Raw genomic sequence first — 25,572 nt, 5'->3', positions numbered from 1 at the left:
AAAAACCAACAACAAAAAGAACAAGGTTGTAGTGGACTTATGGAGAACATCTCAAAACTATGAGGTGAAATTCTGCCACTAACGGAAACAATAGATTGGATTGATATAAACAAAGAGACGAGACTATATTTCACCGGGAGGATAGATGAAGAACTTGGGCCACTTATAAGCACCATAATTAGCAACAATCCTTAGGGAAGGCTTTGGTGAAATATAACCCAATATAATTCCAATGAAGAGATTGATGGATTTAAAATACCTCATTCTTACCAACGTGTGAATCATGAAACATGAACTCAAATTATCAAGAATGACATAATACCACCTCCAATGATACGGAAGAAAGAATTGCACTCCGGATATCAAGAAGAAGAATGCTTGAACTCCTCTGAAAAGAATCTTGATGAATACTTCAAGAAGGAATTAAATCCTTGATGAATCACCATGTTGAGCCTTCGTGAAAACTCCGGTAAAAGAATGATCAAATGAAATGGTGGATGAAAAGAATAAGGTTGAAGCCTTGCAATGATTTAGATGGAGCTTCGTGGTGATATAATTGAAAGAGGTTGGAACTCCGGGAAAAAGAGAAGATGACAACAATTGAAACCGAGAATTTGACGAGCCTCCGGAATAAGAATTAATCATTAGGATGAAACAAGAATAAGAATTACATTATGCTTATCCATCACCAATTTAAATTGATGACAATCAACGGATTTGGCACACTACTCATTCTCGTAGAAAGGATTAAGAGAGATATCGCATAAACTCGAGAAAATCTTCAATGAACCATCGGTAGGATAGAAACAACGAATAAATTGATATGATAACGAATGACGAGAACTGTTGAACGAACCACCGTAAGAATTGGAAATGAACGATGTAAAGGGATGAATCACCGGGAAGGATTAGCAAATGAACGGGGATACCCAAGAGATTTTTGATACAAGTGAACAAAGGGATCATGAACTGATTAGAGAATATTGAATGATGCGCCGGTAAGATTTAGAGAAAGAGATCTGAAAGCTGAAATGATTAATTCTTCTGAAATGATGGGCTCCGAGGAAAAGAAAAGAGAAAACAACTCATGAAATGCTCCGGATGGATGAAAAGAATTCTCACAACCGAAGAGAATTATGAGAGGATGGCAACAAGCTAGAATCACGAATCTTGAAGGGAATGGAACAAGATTAAAGAGAAACTCTTCTTCGGTCTCCGAATCTGAGAATGACGACGAGAAACACCACCAAAAATTATTTAGACACTCCGGAAGAATCAAAACGAAGAGGTTGAGCCAACGATGAAAAGAATTTGAAAGATCTTGGAGAAAACACATATGACTGATGATGAATCATTCTTACGTCAAAACTTAAAAAAGAATTTAGGATAGCTCCAGAAAAATAGAAGAGTCGGGTAAGATCCTGGGAAAAGACCTGTGGGTTAGGGCCCACTCAAAAGAAACACCGTTGAACGATTACTTAGGAAGAGATAATGCACAGGTAAGATTTAGATGGCTTGAATGAGATAACAGCCTCGAGATATCTTGAACACTCCCGAACGATTGAACAGCGAGAGGTGAATGATTAAGGATTGCACCAGCATGAGAAGGTATTTGAAACGAGGAAAAAGTATATGATCCACAAAGCTTGACTTGGTTCCACCGGAGAAGAAAAGAACGAAAGATGATGAACTTGAAGCTCCGTTAGAATCTTCATGAGAATCACCGGATAAGAACATTAACGAAAAAGAATGGAGAGACTTCACATCAATGAGATGATACTTGATTAAGAAATCTGAGTTCTCGAAAAAAAAGGGTGGGAGGGCGGGAAAAACAAAGACAATTTGGAGACGGATGAAACAAACACCGTTGAGAAACTTAGAATTGATCTTGTGGATGTTGAAAACGATCGGATTCACTTGAAGACAAACACACCGGTGAAAAAGGATTGACATGACAAACTCGATGATTGAGAAGGATTAGTATTCACATCGGAGTATGAGAACACCACTTGGGGAAGGTATGGAATCAACACTTGACTTCGAAGCAACTCGAATACCACAACTCAAAACAAAACAAAGGGTTGGCTTGCAGAATAAGCCGAAACAAATATATGATAGAGATTTCGTCCGAAGTTTTCGTGGTGGGGCCTACATGGGCTCGATCGTACAGCACCATCATGTACAAGGCAGTGCACATGACATACGAAGCATCCCCGAGTCGGCATAGCCAAGGACTCTTTAAGACACAACGAGACCACTGTAAAACCGACCGTGAATAGGCGAACCACTAGACGTCGAACCCCAATTTCATATCATACATCTGTCGGAAAGATATCCTAAGATCTACTTGAATTCTCACTTATGAAACTCCCGAAATTTTCCGGTTATGCAATCAGGTGTTGGGGATACAGGGGAAGCATAATATCTCACCCAAACTAGCAAATCCTACATCCAGCTGTATCCATCCTTCAACACATAACCAAGAAACCTTCGGAAATCGACTACCTCAACCTTCGAAAAGCATCCGTTATACAAGTTATGGCAATACTCCCGAACTCCCGCCCCAATACTGGGTAGCGTCGAGGTTATCTCACCAACGAACTGCATAAAAGACATTTTCGATGTCGACGTACTAAACTCAGGTATTCCAGAACTGCAACGATAAAATTATGACGACAACACCTCAGAGCTCAACTCCCCAGGACACTTCCACAAAACCCCTGACAGGAGGCACCAAGACAATGTTCTCGTCACAAAACCATCGGAACGATTCCAAGATACCCGCGTGATCCTAAAAAATTTTTAGTGAAATTTGAGAAGAGAAGAGTCAAAACTCTACGTCAGGATGCCTTACCAGAGCGATGAGGAGACTGGGAAGTAAAAAAGAATTCCTAAACTCTCCGATATATAATTCCTAAATGACTCAAAACATTTTTCTAGACACAACTCGGCCGCTAAAAACGATCAATCAGTGGGGGCTCCTAAGGTCGGGGAAGGCTCTGATTACCAACTTGTTACGCCCTCGATGCGGCTATATCTCCCACGTGTCGAAGCACGACTTAGAGGCATAACCGCATTGAAAGCAATGTCGCAAGTGAGGCAATCTTCACACAACCCATGTAATACAATAGGGGAAAAGGTACATAGTTGGCTTACAATCGCCGCTTCACACAATTACATGAATAAAGCATTACATCATCCAAATACAATCAAGGCCCGACTACGGAACCAAAATAAAAGAAGAACCCCAAAAGCGACAAAGGTCCCCGATCGACCCCAACTGGGCTCCACTACTGATCAGCTAGAACGAAACAACACAAAGGACAAGATCTTCATCGAGCTCCTCCTGAGCTTGGTAGCGTCATCTGCACGGACTCATCGGCACCTGCAAACTGGTTTTGGAAGTATCTGTGAGTCACGGGGACTCAGCAATCTCGCACCCTCGCGATCAAGACTATTTAAGCTTATGGGTAAGGTAAAAGGTATGAGGTGGAGCTGCAGCAAGCGACTAGCATATATGGTGGCTAACATACGCAAATGAGAGCGAGAAGAGAAGGCAAAGCACGATCGAGAAACTATGATGAAGAAGTGATCCTATAGCAACCTACGCCAAGCATAACTCCAACAACCGAGTTCACTTCCCGGACTCCGCCGGAAAGAGACCATAGCGGTTACACACGCAGTTGATTCATTTTAATTAAGGTCAACTTCAGGTTTTCTACAACCAGACATTAACAAATTCCCATCTACCCATAACCACGGGCACGGCTTTCAAAAGTTCAAATCCCTGCAGGGGAGTCCCAACTTAGCCCACCACAAGCTCTCACGGTCAACGAAGGAATAGACCTCCACCCGAGACGTTCCGATTAGACTCGGTATCCCGGTACAATAAGACATTTCGACAGGGTAAAACTAAACCAGCAACACCGCCCGAATGTGCCGACAAATCCCGATAGGAGCTGCACATATCTCTTTCTCAGGGCACACTTAGATGAGCGCTCCATACAACTAAAACCAAACCTCGAGTTTCCCCGAGGGGGCGCTGCACAGGACTCTAGTTTGGATCAACACTCAGAGGAGCACTGGGCCGCGGGGGGTAAAATAACGATGACCCTTGAGCCGGCCGACTCAAGGGAAAGAAAAGGCTAGGTGGAGAATGGTAAAACCAATGTTGGGCATTGCTGGAAGAGCTTTACTTAAGGCGAACTGTCAAGGGGTTCCCATTATAGCCCAACCGCGTAAGGGACGCAAAATCCGGGAACATAACACCGATATGACGGAAACTAGGGCGGCAAGAGTGGAACAAAACACCAGGCATAAGGCCGAGCCTTCCACCCTTTACCAAGTATATAGATGCATTAATTAAATAAGATATATTGTGATATCCCAACAAGTAAACATGTTCCAACAAGGAACAACATCTCCATGTTCCAACAAGGAACAAACTTCAATCTTCACCTGCAACTAACAACGCTGTAAGAGGGGCTGAGCAAAGCGGTAACATAGCCAAACAACGGTTTGCTAGGACAAGGTGGGCTAGAGGCTTGGTTCAACAAAGTAGGAGGCATGATAAGCAAGTGGTAGGTACCGCAGCATAGGCCAGCAAAAGAGCGAGCATCTAGCAAAGCAAAGATAGTAGTGATTTCGAGGGTATGATCATCTTGCCTGAAATCCCGCAAGGAAGAAGAACGAGTCCATGAAGAAGACAAACGGGCGTAGACGAACGGATCCTCACACACACGACGTTATCGGAACTCACCCGAGAAGCAACACCGGAAAGGAGCAAACAACATAATAAACAACCATCACATAATCATGGCATGATGCACAATCGAGTATGATTCATGTCCGGTTTAATGAAGCATGGCATGACAAAGTGCACAAACAATCCTACAAATTAAGTGGAGCTCAATATGCAACGGAGTTGCATATTGAAGAAAACACCACATGACTTATTTAGTTCTCTCTCGTTTAGGTACTCAACAATATTAAATGTTGTTAAACATGGCAAGAGGGTGAAGCAAATGTAAACTACCTATCTAGTCAAGGTTAAATGAGGCCGGAAGCAACGAACAACAAATCCGGAAACTCCTCATGTGCATATATTAGGTTAGGTCCTGTTCTGCCCTAAACCATATTTTTGGGTTGTTTAACATGCAAAACAATGTCACCATGATAAACTAGGCAAAATTCTACCCCATTTACATATAAAGATTATTAAAATCGGAGCTACGGTTATTTAGTTACAAATTAAAGCATTTTAACATGGCATAGGAGTAAATTTAACCAAACATCATTTTAAATATTTTAAACATGGATGAAAATGACATATTATGAAACTATATGAAATTCTAAGCATTTTTCATATATAAGTTATTTTAATCCGATGCACGGTTCATGAGTTATTAAATGCATGAACTCTAGGGACTTTTCTGCAAAACAACCGTCTCAGGAATAATAGCTAAATTCGTTCCACGGGAAAAAAAACCAGGATTCGGGCCGCATCTAAGATCTGGCCCAACAGGAGGTTAGTAACAGGGGCGCTGGCGTGTGCCTCACCCATGGGCCAGGCCCAGTTTGCGGAGAGGGAGAGGCCAAGGCAGGCCTCCTTGCCAACAGCAGGCCGGCTGGGAGCTGGGCTTCGTGCGCGCCTGGAGGAGAGGCAGCCCAGGCGCGCGCTGGGTCTTGGCGCTAGCGGGTCAACGCGAGGCAGCTGTGGCGTTCGTCCTCTGCGCGACGCAGAGCTGCGGGCGGCGAAGGACGGAACTGAATCGAGGCAGAAGAAGGCCCCGGGCGGCGGCTCTGCGAGGGGCTTGGCACGGCAACGGAGCCGGTCTTTGGGAGGGGCGGCGCTTGACGGCAGGGCGACGCGAGCAGGGCTCTCGGTCTGGCGATCGCCAAGCTGGAGGCGGGGTGGTTCGGTGGCGTCTGCGTGGATCCGGGTCGAGGAGGCTGCAGCGGCTTCCAGGCAAGGGAAAAACAGGGGCGACGGGGAGGCAGCGTCTTGGGCTCCTAGTGCCGAGCGGTTGTTGATCTTCGAGGCAGCCATGGCGGTCTCTTGATACAGAGAAAAGGGAGATACGGTGTGAGGGAAGAACCAGAGACCTGAGCAGCGGGGAGAGGAAATAGAGATGGAGAGACAGGGGCTCGGCCTGGTGCTCGCTGGAAATCGAGGAAACGGGGATGAGCTGCTCGTGATCCCCTCGGGATCGAGCAGAGGAGGTGGCTTCGGGCATGAGCAGGGGATCGAGCGAGGACATGTTGACTTGCTGCCGAAAAACGAGGAGAAGTGGGAGGCGGCGGCGGATCCGAGACGGGGGCTTGTGGTTTGGATCGGGAGGGATCCCGAGAAAGAGTGTGGCGGCGGCACGAGGGACAAGGCTCCTAGATTTTAGGGTTAGGTTGAATCGGTAGGTGGTGGTCTTATATATAACAAGTAGATTTGTGATAGGGGCATTTGATCATTTCGATTTTAATCGGACAGGCCCGGATAAAAGGTTAGGGAGCCTAAATAAGAAAACGGAGACGTTTTGTAGACGTTTGGGGATGATCCGGACACAACGGTGGCGACAGCCCCGGTCGGGTCCGGGACAACTTTCGGGCGCGCGCGAGGAGGGTCACGGGCTGACGAGAGAGGCTAGGTAGGGCCTGGCGGTGAGTAGTGAGCTGTGTAGACGGTCTCGAGCTGAGAGAAGAGAAGGGAGAGAGGCCCGGCGACTGTTTCCGGAGACCGAAAACGTCTGACATTAGACCGGCTATAATGCTGCTATAGTTATCCGTTGGGGCATCAAACGATCTCCGAATGCGATGAAATTTGACAGGTGGTCTATCTACACTATAATAAGACCACACGTCAACTCTCATCCCATTCCGAGAACATTTTCCGGCCACTAATAAAATAATATTTCGGACGTGCCGTGGGCGCGTGCAAGTGTGTCTGGGCTCAGAACGGACAACGGAAGGAATCTGGGAAAACCCGGACGGATGCAAGTTTTGAAAACATGATGATGCAATGCACATGATGACATGATAAGATGCACACGCAAGCAAATGACAAGGCAACAACAGCGAATAACTGGCGGACACCTGGCACATCGGTCTCGGGGCGTTACAAGAGGGGAGAGTGTTGTCTACGTACCCTCGTAGACCGAAGCGGAAGCGTTGACGCAACGTGGAGGAAGTAGTCGTACGTCTTCCCGGTCCAACCGATCCAAGCACCGTTACTCTGGCACCTCCGAGTTCTTGACACACGTACAGCTCGATGACGCACCCCGGGCTCCGATCCAGCAAAGCTTCGGGGAGGAGTTTCGTCAGCACGACGGCATGGTGACGATCTTGATGTTTAACCGTCGCAGGGCTTCGCCTAAGCACCGCTACAATATGATCGAGGTGTAATATCGTGGAGGGGGGCACCGCACACGGCTAAGGAACAATCACGAAGATCAACTTGTGTGTCTATGGGGTGCCCCCTGCCCCCGTATATAAAGGAGCAAGGGGGAGGCCGGTCGGCCCTTGTGGGGGCGCCAAGGAGGAGTAGGATTCCTACTCCTAGTTGGAGTAGGTTTCCACCTTTCCTAGTCCAACTAGGAGAAGGGGGGAAATGGGGGAAGATGGGAAGGAAGGGAGAGAGGGGCCGCGCCCCAAACCCCTTGTCCAATTCGGACTGGGCTTGGGAGGGGCGCGCGCCACCTCCTGGTCCTTCCCACTAAGACCCATTAAGGCCCATTGCTTCTTCCTCGTATTCCCGTAACTCCCCGGTACCTCCGAAAATACCCGAACCACTCGGAACCTTTCCGATGTCCGAATATAGTCGTCCAATATATCGATCTTTACGTCTCGACCATTTCGAGACTCCTCGTCATGTCCCCGATCTCATCCGGGACTCCGAACTCCTTCGGTACATCAAAACTCATAAACTCATAATATAACTGTCATCGAAACCTTAAGCGTGCGGACCCTACGGGTTCGAGAACAATGTAGACATGACCGAGACACGTCTCCGGTCAATAACCAATAGCGGGACCTGGATGCCCATATTGGCTCCTACATATTCTACGAAGATCTTTATCGGTCAGACCGCATAACAACATACGTTGTTCCCTTTGTCATTGGTATGTTACTTGCCTGAGATTCGATCGTCGGTATCCAATACCTAGTTCAATCTCGTTACCGGCAAGTCTCTTTACTCGTTCCGTAATACATCATCTCGCAACTAACTCATTAGCTGCAATGCTTGCAAGGCTTAAGTGATGTGCATTACCGAGAGGGCCCAGAGATACCTCTCCGACAATCGGAGTGACAAATCATAATCTCGAAATACGCCAACCCAACATGTACCTTTGGAGACACCTGTAGAGCTCCTTTATAATCACCCAGTTACGTTGTGACGTTTGGTAGCACACAAAGTGTTCCTCCGGCAAACGGGAGTTGCATAATTTCATAGTCATAGGAATATGTATAAGTCATGAAGAAAGCAATAGCAACATACTAAACGATCAGGTGCTAAGCTAATGGAATGGGTCATGTCAATCAGATCATTCATCTAATGATGTGATCCCGTTAATCAAATAACAACTCTTTGTCCATGGTTAGGAAACATAACCATCTTTGATTAACGAGCTAGTCAAGTAGAGGCATACTAGTGACACTCTGTTTGTCTATGTATTCACACATGTATTATGTTTCTGGTTAATACAATTCTAGCATGAATAATAAACATTTATCATGAAATAAGGAAATAAATAATAACTTTATTATTGCCTCTAGGGCATATTTCCTTCAGCACAGGCCGACGCCAACGCAACCACAACCTCCTCTAGGAGCATTTGTCGGCGAAGTAGCAGGTCGCCACTAATAGGGCGGTCGCACCGGACACGGACCTGGCGGAGCAGGAGGCGCTACTCGAGTCCTACCGCTCCGCACCCTCAAGTAATATAATAACTAACGGTGAACCGTCGGCCATTTCCCGTCGGTTATGCTTGGTCGGCCATTACACTATTAGCCGACGATACCGTTGGGTAATTTCTTGCCCTACAGTATTAAACCGACGGTGCACCCTCGGATATATGTTGTCCACCAACCAGCCCGGCGATGCTAATTGCCGATGGTTCCCCGTCAAGTATTTATTTTGCTGACAGTTATTGTTTCCCGTCATTTGTTGTAATATTTGACGGTATATTCGACCACTCGGTAGTTGTAATATTTGACGGTATATTTGACTCGTCGGAAGTTCTAATAACCAAGAGGAGAATTACACCATCAATTATTGTGTTAGCCGATTGTGCATACACCCTTCAGAGGTTCCATTAACCGAGAGAAATGCCAACATCATCAATTTGTAAATTCAACGACGGTCTTCTTCATTGATGTATTATGTACCTGGAAGTGCACCATACTGTAAACCAGAACACAACACATATTATTTTTCCAGGCAGTGCATGACATAACTCAAGTTTACCACCTAATGCTCATTTTCAGGATGTCGCTTTTTTTAAGTTCACACTCCTCAAGACTTGTCTCAAGATTTTATTGAGTTAAGATAATCATTTAAAATCCAACAAATAACACAAACAAATTCGAAAAGGTCACTAATACATTTGAAATTTTGAGATTATGGAACAAGTACATGAGAATATAACTAGTTTCTAGTTACATAGTATGCATTATCTTGAGAAACATAATAAGATTGCGATGTCTTAAAACTAAGCTTCAGAAATAGGCTTCTTCAAAAGACATCAACTTGCTACCATTTCACCATACCTCGTGACCTGCATGAGGAAATAACACAAATTAAACATTAGAAGAAAATAATGAATCAAAAGAGGTCAGCATGCACACGTGAATATTAATATGAGTTATAAGCAATGGCACAACATGCAGCAAAAAAAATCACACACATATGCATAATTTTTTTTCTCACAGAGTAGAGAAGTGATTTGATATGTGAGTTTCTAATCTGATCGTACCTTCATACAAGCACTGAATTCAACAAAAGTGCACAGAAGTGTGAAAAGCAAATAACGGAAAATTCGCGTACGTTTATCTCCCTTAAAAAATAATCCTAGTTTTATCTATAAGGTAACCATTAAAATCTTTCAAAGCATATTGTGTGATGTAACACCTTCATACAAATTTGCAAGTACGAACAATGAAATTGATCACAAGATATTACATGTCAAAATATCTACCTTAAGTGCTATTACATGGATATACTCCCTGCCAAAAAACTATAACTAAGTGCTATTACATGGATATACTCCCTGCCAAAAAACTATAACACAAATAGATATATATATACTTGATCAAAACCTCAAAAAAACTCCTACAGAATTTTGGTGCATTCAGGTAACACAAGCATAAGCAAAAAGAAACATGCCTATGGGAACACAATTAACATGTTTAGTCCCGTAAAGGTAATCGAATAAATATGTTCAGTTTTTCAACAAGGTCATAATACGATGGGACCTCTCATAGCGGCAGCAAATCCTCCAGCAGTTTTTGTATGGAAATGCACTAATATTTTGAAATAAATGATATGTGGGTTTAGAAAAGCTTATCCCTCAAGCTGTTTGGTGTGCCATTGTCGCCTACTGTTTACAGTGTAAACAACAGCCAAACATGACTGCATTGATCCTACATGGAAAAAAAAGTAATAAGCAGGTGTCATGAATGCAGTATCAATAAAATAAAGTTTACTAGATTCGATAAAGCAGTTGTTTTATCTAATTGATCCTACATGGAAAAACTAAATAAAGTTTACTAGATCCTACCACTTATTCGATAAAACAACTTCTCAAGACCTGAATGTTCTAGAGGTTTGCATTGATCCTACAAAGTCAGGTCAAGGTAGAATCAATTAGATGTCATAACAACATGAGATTCGAAAGCTTACTAGATTACTTGTCAAAGTGAACTATTAATAATAAAATAAAGTTTCAAATATCCAACAAAGATTCTTAGAAAAATAATGACCAAATACCATAAGTAAATTTACAAACGTCACTAGATTGCCCAACCGGCAAAATTTAATCCCTTGAACTAGCTATAGATTTGTCTCGTAGGCTAACTAGACAGGCAGAAAGAAAGTATAAATCATGTCCATGTAAACCAGAACGTCCGGTTTTTCTGACTCAGAAAAAATATTATCCAGCTAAACTTTTGAGAGCAGCAAGCCAACCAACGAGACAGTATTTCACCAACCTTAAGATGCAAACGTGGGTGAAGGAATTGCTATCACCTTCAAAGTGAGGGCACATCAGAGAACGAGCCACCACACTATGGTGCATCAGACCCAAATAAGAACTTCATTGTGCTCCTTCCTTCTCCTGCACTTCCCGTCCATCGCTCACAGAAACACCAAAGTTTGATCTAAATCTGGAAGTAGAAGAAGTGATGGCAAGCATGCCTTGGACTGGCTCGATGAGGAGGCATAGGCAGACGTCGGATCTGAGAGAGGTGGCGCTGCGGTTGAGGCAGAGGGGGCAGAAAATGACCGGAGGGGCTGGGGAGGGTTGAGGTTGAGACGGCAGCGCGGGCTAGGTCGGGCGGCGGCACTAGGTCGAGAGGAAGGGGGCCCTTCGTTAGTGTGGAGGATCGAGGTCGCTGGTGTGGTGGACTGGTGGTGGTGGAGAGTGGTTGGCGGTGGTGCTAGGTTTGGGAGACCGAATTCTGATTTGGTAGAGATCGAGGTAGAGATGCGTTTGTTCTGGAAGAGGATATGGATATCGTGGCAGTTTAGGACTTCTAGTTAGGCGAGTGGTGCACGACATGTGGGAATATGTGGGAGGTTTGGCGCGCCAGATTTTAACTCGAGGTGGATGCAATTTATTTTCTACTCACAAAAATAAGCAACTAAATAACATGTACGTCAAAAATCAAAGTACCCATGTAAAAAAATTCAAAATATCTAAAAAATAGAAGTTAGTGAATCATACGATTAATTAGTTGGTAAGGTCATCACCAATGCGGGGTTCCCTGTTTAGGCACTTGAATAATAATTAAAAAATATTTAATTGTGAGTGCATAAGTAGAGTCCATGCCTCCGCTTCAGCAAGGCGCCATGTGCCACGCGGTAATGACCCAACCTAGATATGTATATACAAGACTACACTAAGCAGCTTTCCCTTCTCTACTCTGGTCGACGATGCCGTCAGCCGACGGTGGTGGTAATGCCCGACGGTTTTTCTCAACTCACATGTATGGGTGCTAATAACCGACGGTGTACTGCATTTACCGGCGGGGAAAACCCAACTCTCGGATATCCAATTTAATGCCCGACGGTTATGGCTATACCCACAGGGATTGCACGTAATACCCGACGGTAACATTTAATAAGCGAAGGTCAAAAGAGAACTCGCGGTTATGACTACAAATGACCGACGGGGGATAGCAATAACCGACGGTTAAATTTCACCCTCGGTGATATGTTCCAATGCACAACGACAATAAACATGTGGAATGACAGCTCGTTATATTCCAGATATTTTCTATATAATTAGATTTCCAACAAATAGGTTCTAGCATTGCTATTGTAAGTGTATCATATTATTTTGCATTAATATGATGGTTAAAAAAACTGGTCCAAAACATTATAAATACGATGGATTTGAAAATGGCATGTTTGAAATTGTGCACTTACAAAGTATCATCAGGACAGAGACCGTTGAGAGTCAAGAAGAAATCCCCAATCTCCCCGACCCATTGCCTCTCCGACTAGAGTAGAGGAGGGACCGTCCACTACTACTATACCCATCGGGTCTTTTGTTAAAAAACCGAGAGTCAAACATGTACCGCTGACCAGTTTCACTCACAAGTGAGAGTTTTTTTCACCTTCGGCTATTAAATTTCACCGTCGGGCATTACATGTAATCCTTGTGGGTGTTGAAAAAACCATGGGGTATTACAGCTAATCCCTATGGGTGTACCAAAAACCGTCGGGCATTACAATGGACCATCGGGGATTACATGTAATCCCCGTGGGTGTAGCCAAAACCGTCGGGCTTTACAATGAACCATCGGGCATCACATGTAATCCCCGTGGGTGTAGCAAAAACTGTCGGGCTTTACAATGGACCGTCGGGCATTAAGTTGGATACCCGAGGGTTGGATTTTCACCGTCGGGCATTCTAGCATACCGACGGGTATTGGTGGTAATACTTGTGAGTTGACACTAACTGTCGGCTATTGCAAGTACCGTCGGCTATTACTGTAATAATCGACGGTTCGTCGGCTATTAGGTTCCACCGTCGGAAATATGGGGATTTCTAGTAGTGAAGATCCACCCCCTCGCTGGCGGTACCGGCTGCGGGAGGCGGAGGTGGCGGCCGCCGGCAAAGAGTACCATGACGAGGCGGGCGAGGCGCTGTTCGGCGACACCGACGACAAGGTGGTTGTGCCCCGGTGCCATGACCACGAAGAACCCGACACATGCACGGTAGGCCGCCGCAGCTCGTGTCCCAGGAAGGCTACTGCTCCTCCCCTCCCGTCGATGCCAAGCTTGGTGGGCTGAGCATCCTCGGCCGATTAGTCGCTTGGCGGCGACGTTGAGGCGGACAGCTTCAGTTCCCGGGGCTCCGGAGGCGGAGGTTACGGAGGCGGAGCTAGAGAACGCCGAGGCGGAATCGGAGACATTGAAGCTTCAGTTCTCGGGGCTGAAGGCCGGACATGGGGACCGGACAATATATGCCATTTAGATTAGATATTAATACTTCAGAGCCCGCCTAGCACCGCTTTGATGTATTTGTAATGAAATGTGTCATGTTTATAGGAAATCCGGTGTGTTTATATGAAATATGGTCGTGTTTATAGGAAATCTGGACTTGTTTGAACGAATTTCGTTCGGTCGGTTCAAGTTGTCGTGAAAATGTATGCGGCTACGATTGGATGGCGCCCTCCCGCATCCGTATCCGTGGAGTGCCACCCCTCCCCCCCCCCCCCCCCCCCCCCCCGGGTCTGTAGACGGATGCTGGACGAAAGCAAACATGTACTAGTACAGCTTACCAGATATAAGTCACCTCATATCTCGTATACTAGATAAATCCCCGCGCGTTGCTGCGGGAATTCATAGCAATGTATTAGATCAATTTACATGTAGTGAATAAGAGTAGTTCGACTAACAATATGATAGGTTATAGATAAAAATCGATGAGGGATATAATTCACATCAATATCTGCATAGTATGAATGTTTTCCGAATTAGGGGGCTTTTTTTGGGTGATGTTAGGTAGTGTCCTAGGCAATGACTAATGTGGTTTATTGATTAGGGTAGAAGCAATATGCAAAGAAAAACTGCGAACCACTTAAATAGAGATATTTTTTCCATCTATACCACCGGTATCAGCCATAAGTAGCCAACCGCAAAAATTTGCTTGCGAGGCAGCATGTTCAATTTCTGAAATTGTGGTCACCATGGATTACTCGCGGTCACATATTCCTTTTTTTTGCGGGTGACATATTACTATATTAGGCAGGTTCAAACTCTACCAAATAGCAATAGCTAATAGCTAACTCATATAACATTCTAGGGAAGGGAGTAATATATAAATCTTACTACTTCCTAAGAAATTTCTTAGGTTGTTGAGGCATTCTGCAAGCATCTAATTAGTAGGCAGTCTTGCTGGTTGAATAAAATAAAATTGTACAACAGAACGCATCGGCTGCTAATTTTTTTTAAACAAAACACGGGAGGTCAGTGTAATTAAGAACATGCACAACCTTGACGTAATAAAAAGCACATGCACAACCTTTGTTTGATTTTTCTCCATTGATAGATCCGCATGTAGCATGCATATGGAATATACTGTCAGAAAAAGAGGAAAAAAGCATATGAAGGAGCCATATGCGCTGACATAGATGGGTATTGATGGAGAAGAAACATCTGCTGCCATGGTAGAGGGACGCGAAAGGGGCAATATCAATGGGGTTTGGCCTACAGCATCATAGATGAATCCATGATGATTGGGGGCATCGATTGCTCCTTCCCACGGAAACTATGGAATGGATCCGAGACGAACGCCAACACAGGGAGGATAGCAAGAGCTCTGTCCTGCCTACAATCATGAGGAGACAACAGCAATGGCAGGAATGGAGGCGGTGATCTTGTGAGGGAGGAGGCATGGGAGGGACATGGAGAGAAAGTGAACATTTAGATACATTATAATTGAGCACTTTTCCAGCCCTCTCAGGCCACCAGCGTTGCCAACCGTCTGATCATCACTTTTGAGCCTTCCTGATCGTTAGATTAGCTATGAATCAGGCCTAATCAGATTAGATCCGTTCGCTAATAAGGATCGCTAACGAGCTGGGGCAGCTGCTCCCGCAACAAAATTGCAGTCACAAGGTTAATTGGCCTCGTTCTCGCAGGAAGCCCATTGAAAACTCACGAGGAAACAAGCCCGTCTCCCTTCACTCGACGCCCCTCCTTCCCTTCGTTTCGACTTCTCTCTCCCAGCGCCTCCACATCCTAATCGTGCTTGGGCGGCGGCAGCGGTGAAGCGCCCCCTTTCAGGTGAGATCTATAGCACCACAGGCGGCGGTGGCGGTGAAGTGCCTCCCCCTATAGGTGAGATCTGTTGCGCACATGATCTTTCTCTCTCCCTCCCTCCTCTCCCCCCTCCCTCTCTCCCTCTAACCATCGCGGATCAGCGCCGCCGCAGCCCGTTTGCCCCTTGTTGGCGTGTTCAACACGACACCGGCCGCGTCCATCTGTGCGCTAGACTTCCTCCTCACAATGTTCATAGATTGCTTCATCTGGTTGTTGTATTGAGAAGAAAAAAAGAGATAACATATGTATATTTCTAGGGTGTAATATCAGCTGCTATAAATATACAAATGAATCACTGGGTTTAAGAGCCGACCATCAAGGCAAGGCAATGGGAAAAGGAAGTAGTACTTTATTCTTTGCAACTAAGTTTTCTGTGTAACTTTGTTAAAGTTGTTTGCAACTAATCAGTTGGACTGACATCAGGAAAGGCAAGAACAAGGAAGGAGTAGTATTGCATTGTTTGCAACTAATTTTTTGTCTAACTTTGTCCAAGATGTTTTCATATCTCATTTAACTTTGTATGTCTGTGAGTCATCTGCAGGTGATGGTGAACCGAATGGTTAGATTTTTACAAGTTAGAGGGAAACCTATGTCAGTCCAACTGATTAATGTGGCCTCTTTGATTTCTTGCATATTCTCACTAACATGGATCAACTTGCAGACTTTTGACGAGTGTGGTTTTCTGTAGCTCAGGCTACACGGTACCCCTTATTTTTGCCATCCATTTATGCATCAAGATCCGTGCAAACACATTTGTCTTTTTTGTTTCTCTCAAACGACACAACTTATGAACTTCAAATTTTGCAGAACAACAATACATTCTAACTACAATATAGGAAAAAACTTTCAGATTTTTTCATGTATTTTAAATACTTGAAATAATATTTTTATTCAAAGAAAATCTCATTTTGTATATTTATATCAGACCAAAAAATCTGAAAGTTTTTTCACACATTGATGTTCTAATGTTTGTTCGGTGTGGAAAGTTCGAAGTTCATATGTTGTTTCATTTTCAAGAAACAAAAAAGAGAAATCTTGTTGTTGTTAGTTAGTTGGAGAGTACGGATCTCAAAGCAAGGCTGGAGGGTTGAGAATAAGAGGTTCCATGTAGCCTGAGCTACAAAGAAACTTTGTGCAGACTTTTATGCTAGATTTGTGTTTTTTGTGAGGACTGACCTGAAAAATATGTACTTGCTACTTACCGTTTTATAGCCAGCTGCTCACTCACCAAATTTTCTCATTTATATTTTTGTGGATAATTCACATGGCATTTGCGTTACAACAAAAGTATTTGATAATTTTATTTCCTTTTGCAAAAGGTTGGTGAAGATAATTACCCTAAAACGTATATAAAAGGAGAAAATCAGAACTTGGTTAGGGGAAAATATGTTTATCGTTTTATTTTAGATAAAACAATCTCACCTGAAGTTTTCCCTTGTTTAGGTATAAAATCCAATTACTTTTCCTCTACTAAAGTGTGTAGCTACTAGGCTGATATCAGGACAAGGAAAAGAGACACCTTGCTGAGAAGAAATATATTTTGTTGTCCGAGAAGTTCAGGTAACATATATGCACCTTCTTCCATTTAAGGTCATTTAATTTTCGGCACAACTTTACAAAGAAACAGAAAAAATGATGCAGGGCAATTTTCAATGTGAAAAATAAAAGCATGAAGGAACATCAAGAACTATCTCAAGTTTTACGCCAGGATCCTCAAAAACATGTTATTCCATTAAATCCAGTTTCTCAATGGTGATTTTTTAGCTGCGTCTGGAGTTACCATGCCCTGCTCATATAGTGGCCTATACCAATTTGCTTTATTTTGTGTTCGGATTGTGGATACTTTGTACTAAATAATGATGATGTCTGCTGTAACTATTTCTGAGATTTAAGAGTTCTTGAATATTTGGTCTGTTTCACCTGATACACTCTAGTATTCATATTGTTTTAGTGCATGATGACCAACTAAAGTTGCAGAGATTTAAGGTCATGAGTTCTGCAAGGAGATTTACATATAAAAGAGTTGCAAAGAATGTCACTGTAGCTAGCTAATACATGCACTTGCATCTCATCCAGTTCTCTCTCCATGCTTAAGAAAGATTCATATGTACCTAATCATGGATATCTACTTAAACAACCATACAAGATTCTTATGCAAGATTGGACGGGAACAATGGGTTGAGCCGCATTCCCCTCGTCCTCTCTCAAATATTTTGGTGAGCTTCCAACTTCGTGCCATCATCAAGACCTTAGTTGCCTAGAACCAAATGCTAACTTCAGTAATTTCATATCCCACATACTATTTGTAGAACGAGCTCGCTATCCCTCTCTTCTAAGATTACAATTAATATTGTGGTGATGCAACTAAAAGTTCTATCATATTAGAACAGAATTACGTCCTCGGGGTTCAGTAGCTAATCTTTACAATTGTATTTGTCATATTGTCCTCCTAAGAAAAGTCCATCTATATTATCCTCCTAAGATATCAATATTCTTTTATTGTAAATAAAGAAAATTTCATCTATATTATTCTCCCCAGAACAAGTACATGCATTCTATATTGTAAATAAAAAAAAGTTCATCATAACTTTGATGCATCAAGATGCCTATATCCTATATACCTAAGAGATTCATCCCCACTATCCTATTTATCTTAACATGCAAGCTATCCACATCATCAAGTGGGTCCACTAATTTATATCTCTTGGCATGCAGCCGTCTAACCACAACACATATGCCATGTCAGCAACCCCGTTCTGATGGTCAGTAGTTCCGTTTCTGCCGTAACAAACCGATGGTGCAGCCACGTCTCACTAATCGCTAATTATCCCGCTGCTGCATGAATGACGGTGTAAAAAAAGAGCACGGCGTGTTAGATTCGGTTTCTGCACGGCTGCACGTAGCTAGGATTTTTGCACCTAGAATCCAAGAGAAAAAAAAGAATTTCTGCATCTAATTTTTTCTTGAGAAAAAAAAAGAATTTTTGCGTCTAGTGTCCAACGTGCCAGTTATTGTAAGGCTGTTTTGGTTTTGCACGTGTGCCATCTATCTAGATGGGCTTGGTCTTTCAACCTAAAGCCCATGTAACTAACGCATTTAATTTCGCTCAAAAAAACCTAACGCATCTAATCGATCTACCCGGCTTATCGCAGTAGGTCGATGAGGGTTCGTCTTCCCCGTCGTTTGTTTTCTGCTAGAAGCCGCCGCCGCGACCGACCCCCCAAGAAAAGGCAGCAGCATATCCAGATGAAACGGCAGCAGCATATCCAGATGAAACGGCAACATTCACCACATCTCATTACCTCCCCCTCCATTACCCTACATATGCGGAAGAAAGTGCCAGATTTAAGTAGCCATCGCCTCATCGTAAGCACGCCACTCGCCATCACCATCACGGCAAGGTGGGGATAGATGTCGCGCCACCGCGCCGCGCCTGACGGAACTGCAGCTCGCCTGCATCTGGTAACCGGTGCCTCGCATCTGCTTCGCTCGGTCGACCGTACGTATGGTCTTCACCCGGTCGAGGCTGCCATCGACACCCCATTGCACGCCGCCGCGGCACCACAAAGAACCTTGGCGTTGTCCGCCGTGCAGCCTTTCAGACCCTCATCCCTTTGTTCATGCCTAGAGCGTGGCGATCCGGTCCGCATGTAGTGTTGTGCGAGAGGAACAAGAGGAGCTTTTGGCAGTTTTCCTTGCGCATGTTTCTTTTGTTTCCTCAATATGACTAGGGCAACCGGAAGCTTCTTGGATTTCATTGTAATGTGCAAGCTGGACTCCTCTATCATTGGCGTCAATCTTCCAATCAGCAAGGTAAATGGGATACAATATAATATATAATCCATGACTCTTTCCTCGATTCCTTTTACATTGTCTAATCTGAAGGTCACCATTATTGACCATCACATATTAGGATTGAATCTTTTGTGCTGCTGCATTTGTTCAAATAAGTTTTGACCTATACTTTCAGGAACAGTCCATGGGTCCATATCTTCGTGTAAAAGGATTTGAGGAAAGAGTCATGGATTTGTACGATTGAATGTTCTGTCTCTTTCTCAAAGAAACAATATTACCGGTGCTTTGCATAGTTTTGTCTAGGACAGAATCGCACAGGTCCAGATTTGTGATCGACAAACTCCTCAAATTGCAGTCAACGTTCTCTGATCAAATATCCTCAAGGTTATGCCAATGTTTTGTGATCATGTGATCGACATGCTATTCGCTAAATATATGCTAGCATTACCAAGTTATTTAAAGGTACGCATATAGATTAAAAGTTGTGTATCATTTGAGTCCTATTCTCAATGGCTGCTTTGGTTGATTTTTTCATCAAGAATGCACTTTCTTATGCAACTAACCCCTGATGTTAATCTTTGATTACATATCCTAAATTAATTCGCTCTGTCGTTAATTATCTTCATGCACCTCCGTTTCTATTCATACAGATTATAGTGGTCAGCGAAAGTTGGAGTCCCCATTTCCTGCAGGCCGTCCCCCTCATGGCATCTGTAGCACGTAGCAGGCTATTCCTGGTTGCTCCTTTCCTAATCCTCCTACTTAGCGTGATATAATCCTACAACATGATTTTCTTATTATTTTTTGCCATGCCTTCTGTAGTTTTGTTCATAGGACGGCAGATCGTATTATTTGTAACCCCCAAGGATGCATGTTTATTGGTTTGTTTTCTGGACTGTGGGTAAATTTTGCAAAATGGTGTCTGAAGCATAGATGATTAAGTAACTTGGAGGGCTGAAGTCCCACAATTTTTTTTGACTTGAAATAGTACGACATCTTATACAAACAAATTAATCGTTACCAAGGTTTAATTCATGTTTAAAAGTTTTGTTCAAATTGTTCGAGCCCATGCCACCTCACCATCATGACTTCGTTTGATCTTATGAAAAATATGAAGAGTCCGTTTGGATTTCAATAATTTTTTTTTTACCAAAGTGTCTTCTTTATTTCAGTATCGTTCGAGACAGCCAAAGGCAATAATTAAACCTGAAGTGCTAACGACATGTTCCCATAAAAATCATAGATTAACTTGCTGAATGGATAATATAATTTCCTCATCATTTTTGACAATTCTAAAGCATATGTAGCATGCATGAAAAAATGCTACTATTCTTAAATATAAACAGCAATTATATAATAAATCATTTGTATATTCGATTTTAGTTTTCGTATAAAATTCCAAAAATCATGTTTCATACTATCAAATCATTTTAGTATATATTACAATCAATTCCGCAGCAACGCGCGGGGCATTATCTAGTTTACATAAAGGACGGGCGCAGTAACACGCGCCGTCATGGTCTAGTATATACACATGGAAGGGAAGTGGGTCAAGAATGGAAGGGGAGAAAACACCCTCAATCTGTGGAGGAGGCCAACCTGTTTGTCTGTCTTCCGAATTTTGAAGGCCTAATTAGCCCGGTCACGTAAATATTGCCCATTTATTCACCTCCCATGCAGCCAACGGCCCGAGAGAACAAACTTCCTGAGATTATACGTACATGCATGGGCCACTGATGTGGATAATGCGCATGTAAGAGAAATACTATAATGGGGATGACGTGGCACATCGTTAATGTGGACAGTGTGCATGGTGAAAGAATAGGGAATAATGGGGGATCCGGCTTGCCTGCTCCCTCTTCATGTTCCCATCCGTGCTCTCAACTCATCCTACGGCTGTCTTTTTTTTCTTTTTCCTTTCTAATCTAATCATCTCCCCCTCCCCCTGATTTTAAAGGGGTGGGGCCGGGCCTTATTTTGTTCCAATCAAATCAAGCCACGTATGCGGGAGCACGGAAAGGGAGCAGGCAAGTCTCGTCCAATAATGGGGAGCAACTTCTTAAATAGATGATAGATATGGTGCTGCTTATCATCAGATTCAAGACACCAGATATACACATATATGTATTTCCGCTTATCAGATTCAAGTCACATATCACATATATAGCGATGCTTATCATGCATATGTAATTGATCACAAAGATGAAGAAGAAGTTGCCTCTTGTGGCCTTCTACGTCAAGTGCCTACTGAACCTATAATACCTACACTATACGTATGTTTCCTATTTCTTACAAGGCTGATCTAATCTTTCCATCGGCGCAAAATTGCACTCTTGTCGTCTCAGTCTGGGCCCTATCTACCTAAACTCTGCAAAATGTATGTTCCAAGATCAGTAATCTTGAACTCGGATATGTAACCCGTTGGGAGCCTCCACCCGGGGGAATTTCAAGATCGTGTTCTTGCCTTCTTCCTCCCATCTGAAAAATCAAAGCCAATGCCAAGTACCTGTCAGTAAATAATTCTGGAAATGGAATCGGTGTGGACTAAGAAGAGGTTGAACAGACCTATATCGGGTCACAAAGTAGTGGAGGAAAGTCGCGATCTCTGCCGTGCCCACCTCCTTCCCAGGGCACATCCGCCCGCCTCCTCCGAACAACATGAAGTGCGGGTGCGATTCCATGTTCTTCTCCTGTTCATTTTCAGTAGGCAACAATAGGTTAGAACTTCTTCTGCTAGGGCCAAGGCGGTATGTTTTAGTGATATTTTGACGGTCATATTTGTTCGCTCTCTTACTTACCAGCCACCTCCATGGATTGAAGGTCATTGGGTCAGGATACATGAACGGATCGTAGTTTATCTCCCTCGTGTAAACATAGATTCTCCAGCCTTGTGGAATGACATACCCTGGAAGAAATCGATAACATATCGCATTAGAAATGAACTAATATTTGGCAGGGGAATGCTTCAGTAGCAGAGTAAATTCCAAGCACAACTCACCATTCATTTCTACATCCTGAGTAGTTTTCCTCAGCAGCCCATTCACAACTGTGGCTAATCTTAGCGTCTCAAAAATGACCTGCATGGTATATCCATCAGTTCATACTTATATTAAATTTCCTACTCTGACTTAATTTTTTGCATTTTATCTCCTACTACTACTTACAGCTCGAGTGAAGGCCATGGACTTAAAATCTTCGTAGCTGATGGCTTCCTCCGGCGATTTCCCCGTCCTGATATCAAGATGCTCTCTCTGCATTCAGAAGTGAAAATGTCGTCAGTAAACTCCAGAAGCACATGGACTTTTTTCAAGGAATCAAAATTGATTTCCAGAGTATGTGTACAAAGTACATACCCTGAGTTCGTCGAGGGCCCGCGGATGTTCCGATAGGTACTTGACGGCCATCATCGAAGTCGTCGACATGGTTTCGTACCCAGAGTAGATGAGGGCGATGAGCAAGTCAATGATCTGCTCGTCGCTGAGCTTCTCCCTGGTCCCATTATCGCCGCTTCTCAAGAGAGCATCCAGCATGTCATCGTGAGCTTGACCGGCGGATCGCCGCTCGGCGATCATCTGCTCTAGCATGGACACAAGTTTCTTCCTAGCCTGGAAGCCCTGGTAGTAGCTGGTCCCCGGAATGTTGATGGGCAAGGAGATGGTGCCGAGCACAAGCGTGTACAGCTCCGTCTTGAGGGCGTCGGAGAGTGGGCCGGCTGTGATGCCGGCAATCTGCCGGAGTGCAGATAGCAAGGCCATCTGACATAGAAAGTGAAAGTCAGTTAGATATGATGAGGACATGAGATTCTGTGATATGCTGTTGCCATGCCCATGCAAGGAGATGCTTCTAAGAAACTCTGCAACCACCACAAAAGCGGCAAACGGAAACGGGTAATGATGATGTCTCCAAATGTGATACTCTGTTTTTGCAGTGGGATACTAAACTCTGCAACAACCACTTTGGAATGTGTAGAGTGATGCTGTTGCTGCAACAAGGCTATTTTTATCACTGATCCATCTGGCGTCCAACAGCTAGGATAAGCAAAACAATTAACAAACGAAATGTATTTGAACAAAAAATTCTCAGTTGACACGAACAGCTGCATGTATTATATCCCCCAAACCGTGGACCGATTTTGCAAAACATCAAGCTTTGAGATTCTATTTTCAAACTAGCCGTTTTTTCATAGCAAAGCAGTGAGTGAACTAATCTTTGCTGCACAGAGAATTAAGATGGAAGTAGTTGCTGCCATTAACGTACTCCAACATGCCACCCAACTGCCTCTACATCTACATGTACGGTAAAGGTGGCCTGTGTACCCTACGGCTCTACGCGTTAGTAGATTTGATTGAAGGGACTGCACTGACCTCCTTGGTCTTGGCCTGGACATCGACGACGCTGCCGGCCCAGCCATGGAGATGGTCGCGCATGAAGGCGTCGATCTTGGGGAGGAGGCTGGTGCGGAGCGCGGCGGGCCGGACGAGGCCGAGCATGGCGCCGCGCATGACGCGGTGGAGCGGGCCGTGCACGGCGGCAATGTTGTTGCGGCCGAGGATGTCGAGCATGGACTGCGGGTAGCCGGGGACGAGGCCGCCGGACTCGCCCTGCAGCAGCATCCGGCGGTTGAGCTCCGGGTCCATGCACACCACCGTGGGGCAGCCCAGGATGTGGGTCCTGAACAGCCTCCCGTACCTGCAGCAGCGCACACACATGTTAATTCCTCGGTAGTTTCAATCAAATAAGCTTATGCTAGCAGCGGTAATATATTTGATGTGTTTTTCGATGGCAAGCATGCAAGCAAACACTGTGATTAGGCATGGGATTATGCTAACATCCTCTGTTCTTTTTTATTCATTCATTATGCACGAGCAGTAATATTTCAGTTTTCTCTCTGGAAAAAACAGTGGAGGGCAATGATGGGGATGTTTCTCTTTTGATCTGTGTCATAATAATTTTCATCCGGAATGGTACTTTGGGAGCTGGAGCAGTGATGAGCGTGTGTTGTTTGTGAGCTTTAGGGGGACACAGCTCTCCCCGTCACTTTGCACAGCCGGAAAGCAGCTGCCAAACCGGCACATTTCCGTAGCTCATCGATTCGTGTAGGCAGGAGCAACTTTTAGGAGTAGTATAATTACTGAAAAATCTCTTTAAAAAGAAGGGTCTGCTAATTAATAGTAGTAGTAACAAATTTAGAAGAAACTACAAATAATAAGGCAAATTTTAACATACTTCCTCTTATCCTATTTTTACATGTGAGGTAAGAAGATAAGACTTAATCAGACCACTAATTAATGAGACCAACGATTTAGATATATTATATACTCTTATCTTTCATGTGAAAATAGGAGGTAAGAGGGAGCCAGAGCGGCAAAAATAGAGCGAGTGGTTCTCTCTCTATTATTGGAGAGACCAATAGCATGTAAGTAACCATCTCTATTCTCTAGTTGAGTTCTCCACAACACAACACAACACAACCAACTTGATCTCCAACAAAATCCCCCAAATCCCGGCGAAGACACACTGGCTAGTTAATCCGGGGAAGAAGACGCAAGCAAGAATGCATAACCATTGCTTGACGAAGGACGGAGGACGTACCTGAGCCTCCTCTGCTTCATGAAGGAGGGGCCCTGCTTGAGGAACTCCGTGGTCTCGCCGAAGAGCGGCCAGCCCATTGTCCCCGGCGGCAAGCAGCCATCGCCATGCCTCCTCCGGCCGTTGCCGTACCTCACCTCGTTCCAGCGCAGCAGCAGGCTGCTCGCTAGCACAACGCCGGCCACAACACCGACCAGTACAAGGAGGAGCGCCATCTTATTCTTTCTTCGTTTGTGCCTCTGCCTCTTGGATGCTCTGTTTTAGTTCAAGAGGCAGGCTCTCTCTTGCTTGTGTTGTGTGTGTGCTGGAGGAGTTAGGCAGAGGAGGATGGATGCCCCTTTCCTTTATATAGGGGAGGAGGAGGATTCCTCCGCCTAATTATCCATCCCTCCTTGTGAAAATTACTCTTCTTTTTCCGATGAGGGTCCCCATTCCAAGGTGAGGTCTTGACCACGGAGGGAGGGATGAGGGAATCGAGACGATGGGTCAGATCGTCAGATGGCATCACAACCAGAGAAATTCTACTACTCCTACACAAGGCAACAAAATACTGTAGGCATGCGGCTAGGAGGCGCATGCTTGGCCTCGAAATCGGCGTGGCGCCGTCCGTGCGCGTGTTGGTTTGCGGCCATCCGGTCAAAAGGGAC

At 44.2% G+C, this 25,572-nt stretch overlaps 1 protein-coding gene across 2 annotated transcripts; it reads right to left on the bottom strand.

The window, feature by feature from the left end:
• Positions 1 to 21,449: 21,449 nt before the first annotated feature.
• LOC125540566 (cytochrome P450 85A1) lies at positions 21,450 to 25,238 on the bottom strand. 2 transcript variants are annotated; one of them, XM_048704178.2, is made up of 8 exons: positions 24,929 to 25,238; positions 23,701 to 24,025; positions 22,690 to 23,091; positions 22,501 to 22,587; positions 22,335 to 22,413; positions 22,135 to 22,241; positions 21,902 to 22,026; positions 21,450 to 21,814 (listed from the first exon to the last, which is right to left on the bottom strand). In XM_048704178.2, the coding sequence occupies exons 1-8, from the start codon at positions 25,138 to 25,140 to the stop codon at positions 21,727 to 21,729; spliced, it is 1,425 nt and encodes a 474-aa protein (XP_048560135.2). In that variant the 5' UTR covers positions 25,141 to 25,238; the 3' UTR covers positions 21,450 to 21,726. The 2 variants fall into 2 exon arrangements, with proteins under 2 accessions (XP_048560135.2, XP_087398813.1); XM_087542687.1 differs by having other exon boundaries at positions 21,902 to 22,241.
• Positions 25,239 to 25,572: the final 334 nt, after the last annotated feature.

The sequence above is a fragment of the Triticum urartu genome, chromosome 2A (assembly GCF_056163025.1).
Source record: "Triticum urartu cultivar PI428250 chromosome 2A, HENAU_Tu73, whole genome shotgun sequence".
Lineage (NCBI taxonomy): Eukaryota > Viridiplantae > Streptophyta > Magnoliopsida > Poales > Poaceae > Triticum > Triticum urartu.
The sequence above is the reverse complement of the archived record's forward strand: the minus strand, read 5'-3'. Positions and strand labels throughout refer to the sequence as shown.

Bases quoted from the DNA above. Each gene is read 5' to 3' on its own strand.
- LOC125540566 (XM_087542687.1), bottom strand. From the start codon at position 25,140: ATGGCGCTCCTCCTTGTACTGGTCGGTGTTGTGGCCGGCGTTGTGCTA. The intron at 22,588-22,689 runs GTATGTACTTTG...TTCTGAATGCAG, and splicing joins GGGCCCTCGACGAACTCAGG to AGAGAGCATCTTGATATCAG. The intron at 22,414-22,500 runs GTAAGTAGTAGT...TATACCATGCAG, and splicing joins CCATGGCCTTCACTCGAGCT to GTCATTTTTGAGACGCTAAG.